Here is a 15,369-nt window from a genome sequence, read left to right as displayed (position 1 = left end):
TTTGGCAATTTTATATATAATACCCACATTATTGTAAATTTATGATTACTACTATTGCAGAAAGATAAGGTGCTGAATATAAATGTCTATAGATTTGGTAAAGATTTCATTTAACACCCCATATTTATATGAATTTTTAGTTCAATATTATTATAGAAATTTAGGGTTTTAAATGTAAATGTCTTTAGTTTCTGGCAAAAGTTTTATTTATCACCCTATATTTATGTAACTATATTATTTAAATAATATTATTGAAATACAGGGTGCTAAACATAAATGTCTTTATAATTGGTAAAATTTTCATTTAACACCCACATTATGTGAATTTTTGGTTCAAATGATATTGTAGAAATATAGGGTTCTAAATATAAATGTCTTTAGTTTTGGTAAATTTTTTAATTAACACCCTATATTTATGTAAAATTATTTTTCAAATGATATTACTGAATACAGGGTGTTAAATTTAATTGGTTGAAATTTTCATTTAACACCCCATACTTATATAAATTTTCGGTTTAAATAATATTGTAGAAATATAGGATTCTAAATGTAAATGTTCTTAGTTTTGGTAAAATATTTAATTAACACCCTATTTTATATAAATATTTTTCAAATAATATTACTGAAATATAAATGTGTAGTCACCGTGATATTCTTTTAACGTAAAATTAAAAGAGGAAAGTTGAAAGGATTACGTAAAAATTGGCAATAGCTTAATATTTTCACCGCCTCATAATATGTCCAGACAATATTATAATCCTAAATAAAAATGTACAACGCTCTCCCCTGGACTATCTAAAAGTGGAATATCCTACTCAGATGGTGTAATCTGATGTATGTCAAAAATCTCTCATGGACCAAATTACTAAATTTTAGATAGTAGAGGGGGGCGAAATGTGAAATGGCACATTTCATTCACATATCATAATTCAGTTATAGGAGATAGTGGAGATGGTATATCTTGCAAAATTTTCTATTGGTGTTTCACATTGCCATCTATGGCTAAATTCTACTGAAGAATGTGGTGGCTTGTCATCTTTTAATTCTTTGCATATTTAATTAAATTTGATTGGCAATAAATTGGAAAAATATTCAACTGATACAAACGGATAATTACTATAGGCTAAATGGTATTCCTTGGGATTACTGCACAAATAACTTAATAGACACAGGTAATTCATTCAAGTATAATATGATAAGAACAGGAGAGTAATTTTCAACTGAAAATAGAACTGGAAGCCGCTACTTCCTGTTCACAATATAGACATTGAGAATCATTTTTAACTTACATACACTGATGAAAGTAGGTATACATAGTGGCAGAGGCACTGGCTAATGCTCTTAGGAGATTATAATATATTGAGGATTAGATAGATTTTTCCCAGGCTCCTAATGGAACGGCATGCCATGGCTTGGTTGGTACCATCCGACGATGATTCATCTTGTCCACCAGGTTGTTAATCGGGATATTGAACGCTGGTTGAGATCAGCATTTACGACATGATATAATCCATAATTAGGCAAATCAAGAAATGCTACAACTTGGCACGCTGCCTCCAGGGGCATCCACCTTCAAAAGCTTGCTCAAGTACATCCTCGATACGCTTTACAAGCAGTATCTGTTAAGTAAGCAACAACAGGGAAATTAGAACCCAGCTGCAAAAATGTATAAGTGACCAAGTACAAGAATATAAATCATTTCTCAGGAGCAAAAGTATCATCTATTTGTCTTCTTCAGAAAAAATAAGAAAAGAAAAGAAAAAACATCATCTATTTGCTTCAACGGTTTCTATTTCTATAAAGAAGAGTTGCAGATAAATTTGAGTTGAATATTTTTGGTTTCTTACGAAGGTTTCACATTTCAAGGTTCAATTGAAGTAATCTTCACAGCACCCGCATTAGTTGTATGCATGGTTCAAAATATAGGCCGATACTGAGACCCAAATCAGTTTTACTTGATTACGGCACCAGTTTTTTCTTAGATTTGGTCTGAGTATCAACCCAATATCGTATCGCTCATCTCACATCGGCCGTAAACATAACATTTTAGCTTTTCCTTGATGTGAACTAAATGTGAGATCACATCATAAGTTGGATCTTACCTAAATCCAACTCAGGACATTAATTATTAATGTCCTAATGTCTCGAGCACCACATTCTCTCACTGTTGCTCCCTCCATCCCTCCCTCCTTTTGTTGCTATTTTCTTTCCCTTTCTTCACTCCAGCCTTTTTGACCTTTTCTATTGGGTTGCAAAAGTGGTCGTTAGTCTCATCTGCAAGTAGCTTCCTGCCACCTTATATTTCAAGGTGAGACAACACAGCACAAGTATTTACTAAATCCATCAGAAATTCGATATTGATCTTCGTATTTTTGTTCTTCGTATTATGATGTTATTGCGTCATATGAATAACCTAAATTTTCTTATCTTTGTCAATTTCTAAACTTTTAGGATTTTTCTATGTTTTATATCATTGTTCACAATTCAAGTAATTAAAGGTAGTTTGAAACTGAAACCATCGATATGTATCTTTTTTTTTTCTTTCTTGATGACCGACACTCATATTCAGATCTTGATTTCAACCATATCAGCCAATATGCAAGTCTCATTAGTCAAAATGGCCGATATGGCCTAGTACTGGGCAATACCACTGAAACCTGACTGAAAGTATTCCTAGTTTTGACCGTGGTTTCCAGTCATCATTAGACGATACTTCAAACCATGGAAAAAAAATCATTAACACATGCCAGCTTCCAACCACCCTAAAACCAATCATTACAAAGATCTAAACCTTATAATCATTCTACAGATAAGTTTATCAAAGAGAAATTGCTTCATCCTATAAAGATGCAAAACTCACAACATGGTCAACACAGGGGATGCTATTCATGCACATGATCAAGAGCCATGCCTAGACTTGAGTACACAATGGACAGACATTTGCAGTTGTGTCAATGTTGAAGGTATGAACAGATTTCTTAACATAGAAAATATCACTCTTAATAAAGCACGAAGAACCATATATCTTCATGCATCACTGTCTTATAACCAACTTTATGACAGGCTTTTCTATTACCATCAACTGTGCCGATTACCATATCAAATAATATCCTAAAGAAAAGATGCAACTTGCAAATTACCAGTCGAATCACATGAACTTTTTCCTGTCAACATGAAACTTAAAATAGACTCAAGAGTAGTTCTTTGCTTCTACCAGATTTTAACTTTTAAGAGTATTGACCAGCCAGCTTGTGAAGCTGTGTACAGGCCCAGTACCACCTTATCTTCACTTGATTGTTTAGAGAAAAAAGATAACTAGATCAAGAAAGACAATCAATATAAACGGAGTACTCTTTATCCACAAGATATTGAGACTACAAGTCCATAAAGTTCAATTATCTTTCTAATAACGGTGAGACAATAAACAAATTTCTTTCTCATATTTCCTACAAGGCAAAGTATATCAGAAATAGATCTAGACACCTTTCATGTTATATTTATTTAGGAGCCACTAACATGGTGCCATCTTTTCTTTCTTTATCTAATAACCTTTCCTTTATTTTGAATATCAGCTTTAAGTCTTTAGTGGTCAATCAGTAACTTTAGGAACATCAGACTAGTAGCCTGGCATAGCATCTCCAGTACTTCCAGTTCCTCATATTCACTTCTCCAAGTTAATTCATTCACTCAATAATGTAAAGGCTATGCCAAGACAGTACAACTTCTGTAATGAAAGCTAATTACCATTTATACTTACCTCCATGCCAGCAAGAATAGCTGATGGGACTTCAGCTAGGTCCTTCAAGTTCCTTTCAGGCAAGATTACTCTCTTGATGCCATAACGATGAGCTGCCAATACCTTAACATATGAACAAGCAGAATTTAGAGGTTAGAAGATTCCTCTATTGCAAAAATGTCATCTGAAATGGAATAATAATGAACGCTATCAAAGTCCCAACGAAAATGCGAACATTCGCTCACTTTTAAGCAAGACACTTCACAACAAGAAAACAAAAAATTGTAAAGCAAGATGTCTACCCCCTACCTTATCCTTGATGCCACCAACTGGTAATACGAGGCCTCTCAGAGTCATCTCTCCAGTCATTGCAGTATCCGGTCTAACTTTTCTTCTACTGAAGAGTGATACCAGTGATGTTACCAAAGTTACTCCTGCTGATGGTCCATCCTTTGGCACAGCACCAGCAGGAAAATGTATATGAATGTCACGACTCTCCAACAAATTTACATCAGAAGCAGCTGACAGATTCAGGTCTGCTGCTCTTGCCCTCACCTAACAGGATTAAGAGTGTCAAGCCAGAAAAACTAGAATGAATATCTGATACATATCTCTTCTAATGTCCAAAGTTTAAGACTTGTCAAATTCTGACATGTATGCAGGAACCTGAAATACCAAAATAAGTATTTTATGGCTAGGTGGACTTAAAATAGGAGCAACAACATACCTAGAAATTTCTCACTATTATGCAGCTAGGTTCTGGTAAACCAGGAAATAGATGCAAGGGCACATCAATAAATACCTCATAGTCATGGAGCTAGGTTGAAACAGGGTAACTGAAGGAAGATAAATTACAAATTAAAGCATGAGGCTGGTGCCTACTAAAGGTTTACCTTGCGCCTCCAGGATGCTATTTTAACCAAATTCTAAAAGGGTTCAAGCTAACCATGCCATTGCACTTGTAACTGGTATAAGCTCCATTTAAGGTGAAACTGAGCCCTCAGACCTTTGTTCCAAAAAAAAGGAAGAAGAAAGAAACTCCCTTAAAGTTGTTGTATATGGCTACACGATATGTTTAATTCTTAAAAAACCAAGAAAATCAAATACGGTTTATATATACTCCATGTGGAAGTACAACTGATATTTTGTCATATATATCTTGCAGTAAGGGTGCCAGGAAGTAGTATTAACTGGAGACAGGTAGCCAAGTGAATGGAGACCCATATTTTGAGGGAAAAATATATGACCCATTAGAAAAGAATTGAATGTAGGCATGCACTATGAAATGTATCAAGTGACAATACATACCCATGTCAGAGCTATTTGCGCTGATTCTTTGATAACATCACCAAGTTGTCCAGTCAGATGCAAGTCGCCCTTCCCCACCATTGTTGTGGCTTCAACAAATTGAACCTCCCCACCAAAGGTCGTCCAGACAAGTCCAACAGATACTCCAGGTGATGCTACACGTTCAGCAGTTTCTTTGTCATCAAACCTGGGAGGCTGCAAATCATGTTCAGTCATATATGAGTAAAATTTGTTTGACCAAGTGGAATTGAACATTCTGGAAACAGTAATAAAAGTGGACTAGAAAAAGTGACTAATGAGTACCCCGAGAACTTTTTCAAGCATAGCCTCATCAACGACAAGAACTGAGGAATTTGCAAAAGTATTTGATATCTCCTGGCCATTGACATCCATAGGAATAACTTCCATCTCAACTTCCGCACCATCAGCAAGTCTGGTGTCAAGTAGAGAAGTCATTGGTTGTACATCTTTTCCAATTTGGACTGTGCTCTCTTGCTCTGCTGCTACCTTGACAGCAGCTGAACGGGCGAGTGAAGCCAAGTTTCTCTCAAGGTTACGCACACCAGCTTCTCGAGTGTATCTCTGGATTATAAGTTTCACCATAGCCTATATAATAGCATAGTGAATCATATTACTGGTAAATATTTAACTGAAATATATGTGGTTATAACTTATTAAGTAAAGAAGAGAGCAGTACGCAAATATATAAGCATTGTAAGCTAGGTACCCAGGAATCCACGGTCAGCTATTGACATGACAAAAAACCCCCCAGAATGGTATTGGAAACCTTAGCAAAGAAAATAAAGAAAAAGTGGGCATCACCTTAATATTCACAAGGACAACTGTTAAGTGGAGTTATCTACCACAGTTATTAGTTTGTTACAGTTTAGCTTCATGCAACCAAAGAGCAACACTACAAAGTTCTACTAGACATGCAAAAGAACATAGAAAAGGAAATACTTCAATTCATCCAACTAATTGGTATTCATACGAATTGAAATGTTTGCAGAATAATTAACAAATATTTATTATTCAAGGGAAGCAATAACATGGTAAAGCAGTAGAAGTCACCAAATGCTCATCACAGTATATGGCAGTTCCCCAAACTTCTAACATTATAATAATGGACATGACCGAGTTCACAAAATGAGCCGAGAACTGAGAATCAAAGACTCCAGGTATCATCTGAGTCATGAAAAATTCGAAGGAACAAGGAATTTGTTGTCTTCTTGTAAATTCATAAGGTGAAGGTTTTTGGATCTCAAAGGAATGAAGATGGGAATCAGCATGTTTACATTCTCAGCCAACTGGACAAAGTAGCAGTAGAAATTAACAAGATGACTAATTTAACTATTATATAAGCTCCTTGACAGAGAGTAAGGGCAGGTACAAGAAGTGAAGCTGCTTGCTGGGATTGAATATTTGGAACCTAATGAACCTCAACCCAGTTCTTATTCACGATCCGGACAGCCCCTTAAAGCCATACCAGATAAACATAAGTCACTGGAATAGGACAATATGCATGAGCAGGTGCAGCTGAGATTCTAGCACACCGCCTAGTTAGGTATCCTGAAAATATTGGCCGCTTAGGCTACTAATTTTAAGAGGGACAACATCATCGAGACCTAAGACTAAAAGTTGCACCTTTCCTAGAGATGAACTTTGGAGACTCCGATTACAAAAATAAAAGAGCCACCTCTCTTAATTGGAAATCCCCATCTTTTTTTCCTTACATGTGTATTTTGAATTAGAAATCTCAGTAAGAGCCTGGACTAATAAACTTTGCATACCACCTGGATATGGATACTTTTGAAGATCGCAAGAATGGAAAACTATAAGAAAAGTATAACTACAACAGGAGAAGTATTCTGAACATACCTCAGGAATCTGAAGAAATTCAGAACTCAAGCCATGCTGATCTAGGACTCTTGGTATGAGATGCTTCATAGCTATTTTCAGCTTCTCTTCTGGTGTATAGCCAGGAAGTTCGATGACTTCCATTCGATCTAAAAGTGGTGGAGGAATAGGTTGCACCCTATTTGCAGTCGCAATAAAGGTCACCTTTGACAAGTCAAATGGAACATTCAGATAGCTGGTAAATTGCAAGTTAAGGAACTTATTCGGGGCCTGAAACTTGATAAGGATACATATAATAAAAGAACATTTCCAAATGAGAACCAAGCTTTCTCATTGCACTGAGGAAAAGGATCAGCATGAAGCACGAAGATGAGATATTCATGTAAGAAAATGGATACTGATCATTGAATGTTTTGTTTTGCTCTGGGTCGAGAACTTCCAATAGTGCTGATGCTGGATCGCCACGAACATCAGAACCTGTCTTGTCTATTTCATCAAGAAGCATAACTGGATTGCTAACAGCCACTCTCTGCACTTGCAAATATGGCAGATGTGAGTTGTACATCTCACATATGGTCAGCATGATTGTGAAACTAATCAATAATATTATTTCCATTCATATTGCTATTTCAAGGTGATTTAATAATTAATTGCTTGTATCAGCATCAGACAGTAAGTTGAGTGATCTTATTTCAAGAATTAGGTTAAGTTTTCAGCAATGCACGTTAAAAACTTAAGATGAACTGTAAAAGCTATGCACTGTCGCTATTAGTAGTATATTTATTGCACGAAATCCTTCCATTTTTTTTTCTCTCTATCCAACTACCATTATTAGTTATAACATTGGATATCAGACATGTGCCAGGAACTGATATGCATCACAAATTCAACTTTTATTTTATTTTTTTGTCCACTTGCATAAGTTCACACTTCACACTTACATAGTTTTCTCTACCTTAATAAGAACAAACCAGATTTCAACTGAATCGACCAAAAGCAGAAATCTGTACATTACAATTCAGCAAGCCCTTTTATTTATCTTTTACTTTTTCGACTTACATAAGTTCACAATTTCATACCTTTCTCTACCTTAAAAATGACAAACCAGTAATAAACAAGAAAAGGAAAATACAGAAATTTAGGTTCATGGTATTTTGATGCTTCAGATAGAAGTTTTGAACCTTCTAAAGATAACCTATGACTAAATTTTAGTTTGAAAACCTGTAAAGAATGGTAAGAAGAAGAAAAGATAATGATTTGTTATGTACAATTACCAAGAAATACCAACTTAAATTAACAGATATCAGAAGAATGCTCTTCGCAGAAAGGTGGACACTATGTGCTTTATTTGCTTATTCTTTCTTAAAAAAAAACTGAATGCTTCAATTTATCATTCAATTGTTTATTATGAAAATTGTTCCACTTAAGGTACATACTGTAGCAGGCAATGTTGCCACCACTGGACCAGTACAACTATTGAATACTGGGGTTTATGGGATTAGTGTTCAGTAAAGCAATATGCCATCATGGAAGTGTCAAGTGTTAGAAAGCTTGAGGTAAGAATAATTAACAAAAGTAAAACAAAGCACAAGACACTCAATAACAAAGTGAATTCTCTTGGTTAAGGCATATAAAATTTAAATCAACATAAGTTATCCTAAGCAAGCAATATAGGATGCAAGAAAGACCAGAATAAGGCATTACTAGAAATCATATATTAGCAAAAATAGACTGTAATAAAGCTCATCGATGGCAGCCATTTATCAGGATAGACCTTCAATCCATCAATAAGACGTCCTGGCATGCTCCCAATATAAGTCCTTCGATGGCCTCTGATATCAGCCTCATCCTTGACACCACCAAGGGATATCCGAATGAACTTCCTATTTAAAGCAGTCGCTATTGATGATGCCAATGATGTCTTCCCAACACCTGGTGGGCCGACAAAACAAAGAATTGGCCCTCTGGCATCTGGTTTAAGCTGCAGTTCAGTTGATCCATATCAGTGAAACTAGTAGATCTGATATATGTGGAGAAGAGACAGAAACATGCCAAAACATGTTTAAAACTTAAAATTGACCTTGCGAACAGCCAAATACTCGATAATCCGTTGCTTCACTTTGGTCAATCCATAATGATCACGGTCAAGACTCTCTTTGGCAGCTCGAAGATCGAGCTCAGCCTCTTCAGTCACCTTCTGCCAAGGAAGATCTGCAAGAAGTTCCAGGTATACACGAGAACTACTATATCCAGGTTGTTGAGGTTGCATTTTCCTTAGCCGCCTGTTGAGAAACTTACAATATTATTATCTAGCAAGGTATATCATCAAATGACGCATCTATTCTGGAATTCTTAACATGTAAATATCAAAAGAAAGTAGCAATGGTCAAAGAAAGAACTTTTTGAGTTTTTTCACAGTTCAATTGATAGTCCTTCCATAAATCTCTAACACACACTCTCCTCCCACTATCACACTTCATCGAGCTCATTCAACGGTCGATTCGGTGAGCCCCTCCAACTAGTCCACACTTTGGTGAATTTGGATGAGTTCTTTTTTTCATTTCTTATTACAATCTTTCTCACCCACTTTTTAACTCCTATTCTTTTTTACTGCTATAGAATATCAGTGAAGGGTAATTTATTTTTTAACTCTCTCTTTACTATAGTTTTGTAGTAGTAATTTACGAATATAAAAATTTGTCAAATTCAATTAAAATTCATTATAGTTTTGAGTAAGTATTTTCTTTAGTTTTTAGGCTTCATATGTGACTACTTTTTATTTTATTATTTTTCTATTATTTTTTGTAATTTTTTTAAAAAATTTCCTATATTCTAAATAATATTTAGAATTTTAGGTAATTAAAAATACTGAGTCTTCTCCCGCTAAGGGCCCGATGCTTCTATTTATTCTTACACCTCTCCTATTCGCTTTCGGGAGTTGCAAAAACTAAATGTGATGCTACAGAACCATGGCAATTAGGAATGGAAGTTTTCATTTCCACGGAGGTTCTTGTCTTTCCTCATCTAACTCTTGCTAGTTGAATGGTAAAGCTTGAAGATAAGTCGGAAGGTAACCTTCACTACACTCGTCATTGGGCATCCTGCACGAAAAATAGTTTAATCCGATACGGGTGGTGGCCTATACGGCCAATACGTATTATTTTTTCTAACGTCTTATCCAGATTTTGTTATCGAGTTTTGGAACCTTGTATATAACCACATGTAATTGAATAATCTTTCATCCAAGCTAGATTATTTCTACTTATAAATTAGGCAAACAAAACATTCCTATACTGTCACGCTTCAACTATATTTACCATACTGCTTTTAAATGTTGAACAGCTACCATAATGATAGTATACTTCACTTTATTTCATCATATATGATTTTACAAAAGAAATGAAGTACCTCAATTCCCTTTGAGCATGCTTCCAAATATTAGGAGGCATCCCTGCACTCTGCATCTTTCTTTCCAATGCAGCTATGTCATCCTCATCATCATCATTATCACCAAGTTCCTCTTTGATTGCCCTCATCTAAAGAATTATCATATAATATAAATATATAGTACTCAAAATTTATTGCTTAATAGAGAATAATGATAATCTACATGACATTGATATCAATTTGTGGGCAACTTGGAAACAAACAGAGATCTATAGAGTATAGAGTGAAGAGCAATCTTTCCTGAATATACTTCTAAGCATCATACAATTTTAAAAGGCGAAAAAATAATTTCTACCATACAAAGTGAGATATAGATTTCTTATGTTTATATCATGTCTGTATTTATTTGAGTTAATCAGTTAATCTGTTAGCAGCACAAACTAACATTCCCTTTCATCTCCACCTTAAAGTCTGTCATTTTCCCTCTTCCTTTCAATTAAGTGCTTCTTTACACTTTTTGTGTGGTGTTAATTTGAGCCTTGTTCAGTTAGTAATGCCTAGTGACATAAAAAATCAAAAATATCAAAAGAAAAGGCATGATGACAAGATTAGTGCAAATTGAATTTTACTTCCAGAGAACATCAAGAATAACTAGAACTATGTGATTCACACAAGGGCAATAAATTAAAAAAATGAAAAGGAGAACAATGATATGTACAATCTTTGGGAGAAAGTGGGCTGGGCCAATTACCTTTTATTCATGAGATAGCATTTACAAGAAAATAATGATATGTACTATTATACTCAAATTTTGTTCTTTGATATCAAAGAGTAGGTCTGAGATATGTCTCAGAATTAATTGGAGAAGACCCAATAAGAAGAAGTACTTCAGCTTGCAGCCAAAGACACAAAGGTGAAAGTGAATAATATTAGTATCGAATACTAGCATATTTGTTTAAGTCATATTGGCAAATTTTATTTAGGAACGAAACAATGAAGAAGGATGAAGAATATGAATTAGATGGAAAGAGTGGCTTTTAGTTAGCCAGTTTTGGGTTATGAATGCCCTAAAAAAATGTGTTAAGATTTACAAATGAAGAACCGATCACATAAGTTAGCCATGATAAGAATCATAAGATTCATAAAATATTACAGTAAAGTTTGAACAAAATTAAGAATGCCGAAGTAATGTAAATCTTTTGAATAACTACCACCTAAATAAATGAACATAAGAAGGCATAGGATGATTATAGCAGTTGAGCCCAGACGATGAAGTTTCTTTTTCTTTTAAAAAAGTGGAAGATGAAGTTAAGAATACAACAGTCGCAACATGACTACATCTCATCACTTGTTAATAAATCATAAGATCAGTGCACTTAACAAGTATATCTTATCACTTTGTCACATGATGCAGCATAGGAATAGGGCTCTGGCTAATAATGCAGTGATGGGCTACCTGTTGAACCAATGAGTGCAGATATCTACAATTTCATGAAACTAAGAACTGTGCACCAATAATCCAGCTCAGAGTACATGCAACAGTGGTGTATCATCAATGGGAAAACAAACCTGCTGACGCAAAAGAAATTCTTTCTGTGATTTTGATAGCTGCCCCTCAACCTTCTGTGTTATTTTCTCTGCTACACGAATGGACTGTCATCAGCAGAAAAAGGTGTCAATTTCATAGCATTTACAATAAGATGAATAGAGAGTAACAGTTAAATGGCTTTCTCATGCAAAATAATCTAGATGAAAGAACAAGGTCAATCCATCAATCCAAATTTAATATTGCAATGGTATCATTATGAAGAATCTAAGCAAATAAAAACACATAGTTATTTAATTGAATCTTGACCTGCAAGTGTCTGTCCACAAGTTCAGTCGCCTTTGATAACCTAACTTTTAAGTCAACTGAATCTAACATGGATAGCTGCTCCTCGAAGCTTATTTCAAAACTAGCAACAAATATATCAGCTAGCCTGTGCACGGGAACTGTCTCAAGGAGAACCTTAGTCCGACCAACAGTTTTCTGTTTCTGCAACCAGAGATTAGAAGTAATTACCACATGTAAAGACATTATAAGCCATTTTTTGTATATTGTAATGAAATAAGAAATCAAAATTCATAAGCAAAAGGAGCAGGAAATAAGTCATCTATGTACAAGGTAGAAAATAGTACTACAAAGGAGTCTAAGACAATTATCAACTAATGAGATGCTATTTATTGAAGCCAGAAAAGTCTAAATCTATTTTGAGCTTACGGAAGTAGTATAACACCTTGGTTCAGTAAGTTATAAAAGATGTTACCTGCAGTAGAATCTTTTCTCACATATATCTCATGTTCTTCTACAGTGTTATATTGCAGGAGAAAGCATTCATCATTAAAACATTTTGAGGAGAACAACATGATACTGCTAAAACTACTTTGAATTCTAGCTCTTTTACCTGCTCAAGAACAGAAATAAGCTCCATGGCAGTAGCTTTGAATTGGCGAGAGAGAGAAATAATATCTGGGTCTTGTTCTGCTTGCTCCAATTCTAGTGAATAGCAAAAATGTTGAAGAAATCAGAAACTGATTTGTTACAGAAGAAGTGACCGGAGAAAGTAAGATATTTAAGGAATCTTACCAGCTTTTGTCATATCAAGACGTGAAATACGGGCGACATGATATGTTCCTCTTGAGCTCAGTTCTTGAACACTAAACCTACACAGGCCTTCAAGAACAACTATATATGTAACCCTCCCACTTGGTTTTTCCACTCCTCTTGAGAGGTGCAAAGCTCTAGCAGCAACTCCCCTGAGAGTAAAAGAGGTTACAATTACCCAAAAATGGTCAAAATGAAATGGCATATGTGAAACTAAAACTCATGGATATTTTACTTGTTACAGTTGCAAAGTAAAGCCAAGTTTTTCCCATATAGCAGGATTGCAAATTTGCATAGCTAGGGCATGTTTAACCAAATTTCCCCAACGCTTGACACATTTTCCTCCAGGTGGAAAGCTAAGATAATATAAAACAACACTCATTGCATATCCTGCTGGTATCTGAAATTTTGAATTTCTTTCCCTTTTCTGCAATAACTACGCAAAGAATAGTAACCATGTTCTGATGAACTATTCAAGCAGTTATTTCTCATGTAGAACCTAACTGAAATCCGTTGAGCTAAAAGTTCAATGCTCCTTCAATATTCAAGAAGAGGTCTTCGATGGCACCTCTTATTTTTCCTGCAACTTGCTAACTTTCTAGGAAGAGGAGCATCTGCAGGCTAACAACTAAAGCTTTTTGTCCAAAAAGCAAATTTTGCTTATTGTCTAGCAAGAAAATTTCTTGTATTCAGTTTGCTTATCATGTATATAGCTTCTTTAAGTAGGTCATGCAAAACTTAGATTGTTAATCTTCTTAATCAAACCATTTGATATACTCCATCAGTAATGCTATGCTTCTGAACACATCTTAGTATTTTACAAACATTTTCTGAAAAAGTAGTGTGGCAGCATCTCATCCCTAGGTGTTTGCTCAAGAAAAACTCTATTGGAAATGCCAAGCATAGCTGATCTCTCCAAATCTTAGAACTACAGTAGAGGAGAATGAAAATTATATCAACTCAATTGACAATGTATCCCTTGCCGCAGAATCTCTCAAACCAAAATACGTCTCTTTTTGTTCCAAAAATTCCTCTTTTATCAAGGTTTTGAAAATGAAATTTTTTTTTTGCAAACTTACTAATTTCGTTATGAGTCGTAGTATCTCCAGGATTAGCAGTACAAATTGGATGCCTTCAACCAACATAAATATTCAAAGTTTTTATTTCCAATTTAAACCCAAAATGGTCCAAAAACTGCAGCGATTGCATCAAGAATAGATAAGACAAGCACCATTAACAAATTGCACCTGTTGTGCCAGTGAATGAATTCCTGCTGGTTCTTCGTATCCTGCTTCTGGGAGTCCCCTAAGGCATCATTGGGTGCTTTATTACCTCTTTCCCCAGAATCGCTTCCCATGCCTGCAAGAAATGTAAAGGTTCTCTAAACTTTTATCTTTCCAGATCACCAATTCCGAATACAAAAAAGGCAAAAGGGGCCTCGTTATAGATCACCTGGAGACAACAAGGAACCCACAGCTGCAGCCTCCGAGTCTCTGACAGGAAGCACACCGATCAATCCCTTCTCCTCCCTCTGCCACAGTTCTTGCTCCACCAGCTTCACACTGCACAGAAATAATCTAACAATTAACTAAAAGAACATTCAAATTTATCCACAAGCCAATCAATACATAGATTACATTGACCCGAAGCTCAAACTCAACAACAGTGACTAAAACAAGGGTTTTTGCAAAATAAACGTCAAACCGAATAAAACCATGCGGCCGGCATCAAATTCAAGTGACATACAACTCAAAACCATTAAAAATTCGAGAAATCAAGCAAAATTACATCCAAATTCTTCAAATAAATTAGGGTTTCACCTGCTCGAGGAGGTGCAGCGAATCCGGATGATGGCGCCGGGCAAGAGCACCTTGTTCCTGAAGGGGAGGATCGCGAGGCGACTCGGGAGCTCGACCGGTTCCGCCATGCTTCGTCCCAAGTCGGATTTAGCGGAAGGCGGTGGGAGGAGGATTTAATAGAAGCGGAAGGTGATCGCACCGTAGCGAAAGGTCAAGCCCAGACCTCGGTAGCCAAGTCTTCGATTAAAAATACGGCGTAAAAATTAATTCGAGCGGCTACTCTTGCAATCATTGCCTGCTGGAGTGGTGGGTCCGCAGATTTCGGCCGTCCGATTAGCGGATAAGGCGATGATGCCACGCCGATGACGGGACTCGGGATACGTAGTGTCTTAGCGAATGTGGCGGAGGACCAACACTGGTAGCTCTACACGTGTCCTGTTTTGACTTGACGCAAACCCTTGGAGGCGATCCCAAAATCCCCCGTTCACACCAGACGTCGACCGTGGCGAGCGGGCGGCCGAACTTTCCCACACGGAGGTAGGGATCAAATTGTAAAAAATCACTTCAATGTAAGGTGTTATCTGCAAAATTTACTTTGCGTAGGAGTGAAGGGACAGCCTAATTTATAATTAGATATG

The 15,369-nt window shown here is 35.9% G+C and overlaps 1 protein-coding gene across 1 annotated transcript; it reads right to left on the bottom strand.

Moving 5' to 3' along the window:
- Positions 1-1,155: 1,155 nt before the first annotated feature.
- LOC140801291 (lon protease homolog 2, peroxisomal) lies at positions 1,156-14,989 on the bottom strand. The gene is made up of 17 exons (XM_073156321.1): positions 14,753-14,989; positions 14,385-14,494; positions 14,180-14,291; positions 12,915-13,084; positions 12,733-12,824; positions 12,144-12,323; positions 11,858-11,941; positions 10,310-10,437; positions 8,982-9,183; positions 8,676-8,882; positions 7,300-7,430; positions 6,923-7,136; positions 5,348-5,650; positions 5,045-5,239; positions 4,046-4,291; positions 3,758-3,859; positions 1,156-1,619 (listed from the first exon to the last, which is right to left on the bottom strand). The coding sequence occupies exons 1-17, from the start codon at positions 14,857-14,859 to the stop codon at positions 1,536-1,538; spliced, it is 2,667 nt and encodes an 888-aa protein (XP_073012422.1). The 5' UTR covers positions 14,860-14,989; the 3' UTR covers positions 1,156-1,535.
- Positions 14,990-15,369: the final 380 nt, after the last annotated feature.

This window comes from Typha latifolia, chromosome 14 (assembly GCF_019914945.1).
Source record: "Typha latifolia isolate L0001 chromosome 14, TyphaL0001v2, whole genome shotgun sequence".
Taxonomy (NCBI): Eukaryota; Viridiplantae; Streptophyta; class Magnoliopsida; order Poales; family Typhaceae; genus Typha; species Typha latifolia.
Note: the sequence above shows the minus strand (reverse complement) of the source record. Positions and strands in the feature narration are given on the sequence as shown.

Coding starts and splice junctions, on each gene's coding strand:
- LOC140801291 (XM_073156321.1), bottom strand. CDS start 14,859: ATGGCGGAACCGGTCGAGCTCCCGAGTCGCCTCGCGATCCTCCCCTTC. Junction 5,651..6,922: donor AATTTCTTCAGATTCCTGAG/GTATGTTCAGAA, acceptor GCTATTATATAG/GCTATGGTGAAACTTATAAT. Junction 4,292..5,044: donor CGCAAATAGCTCTGACATGG/GTATGTATTGTC, acceptor TAATCCTGTTAG/GTGAGGGCAAGAGCAGCAGA.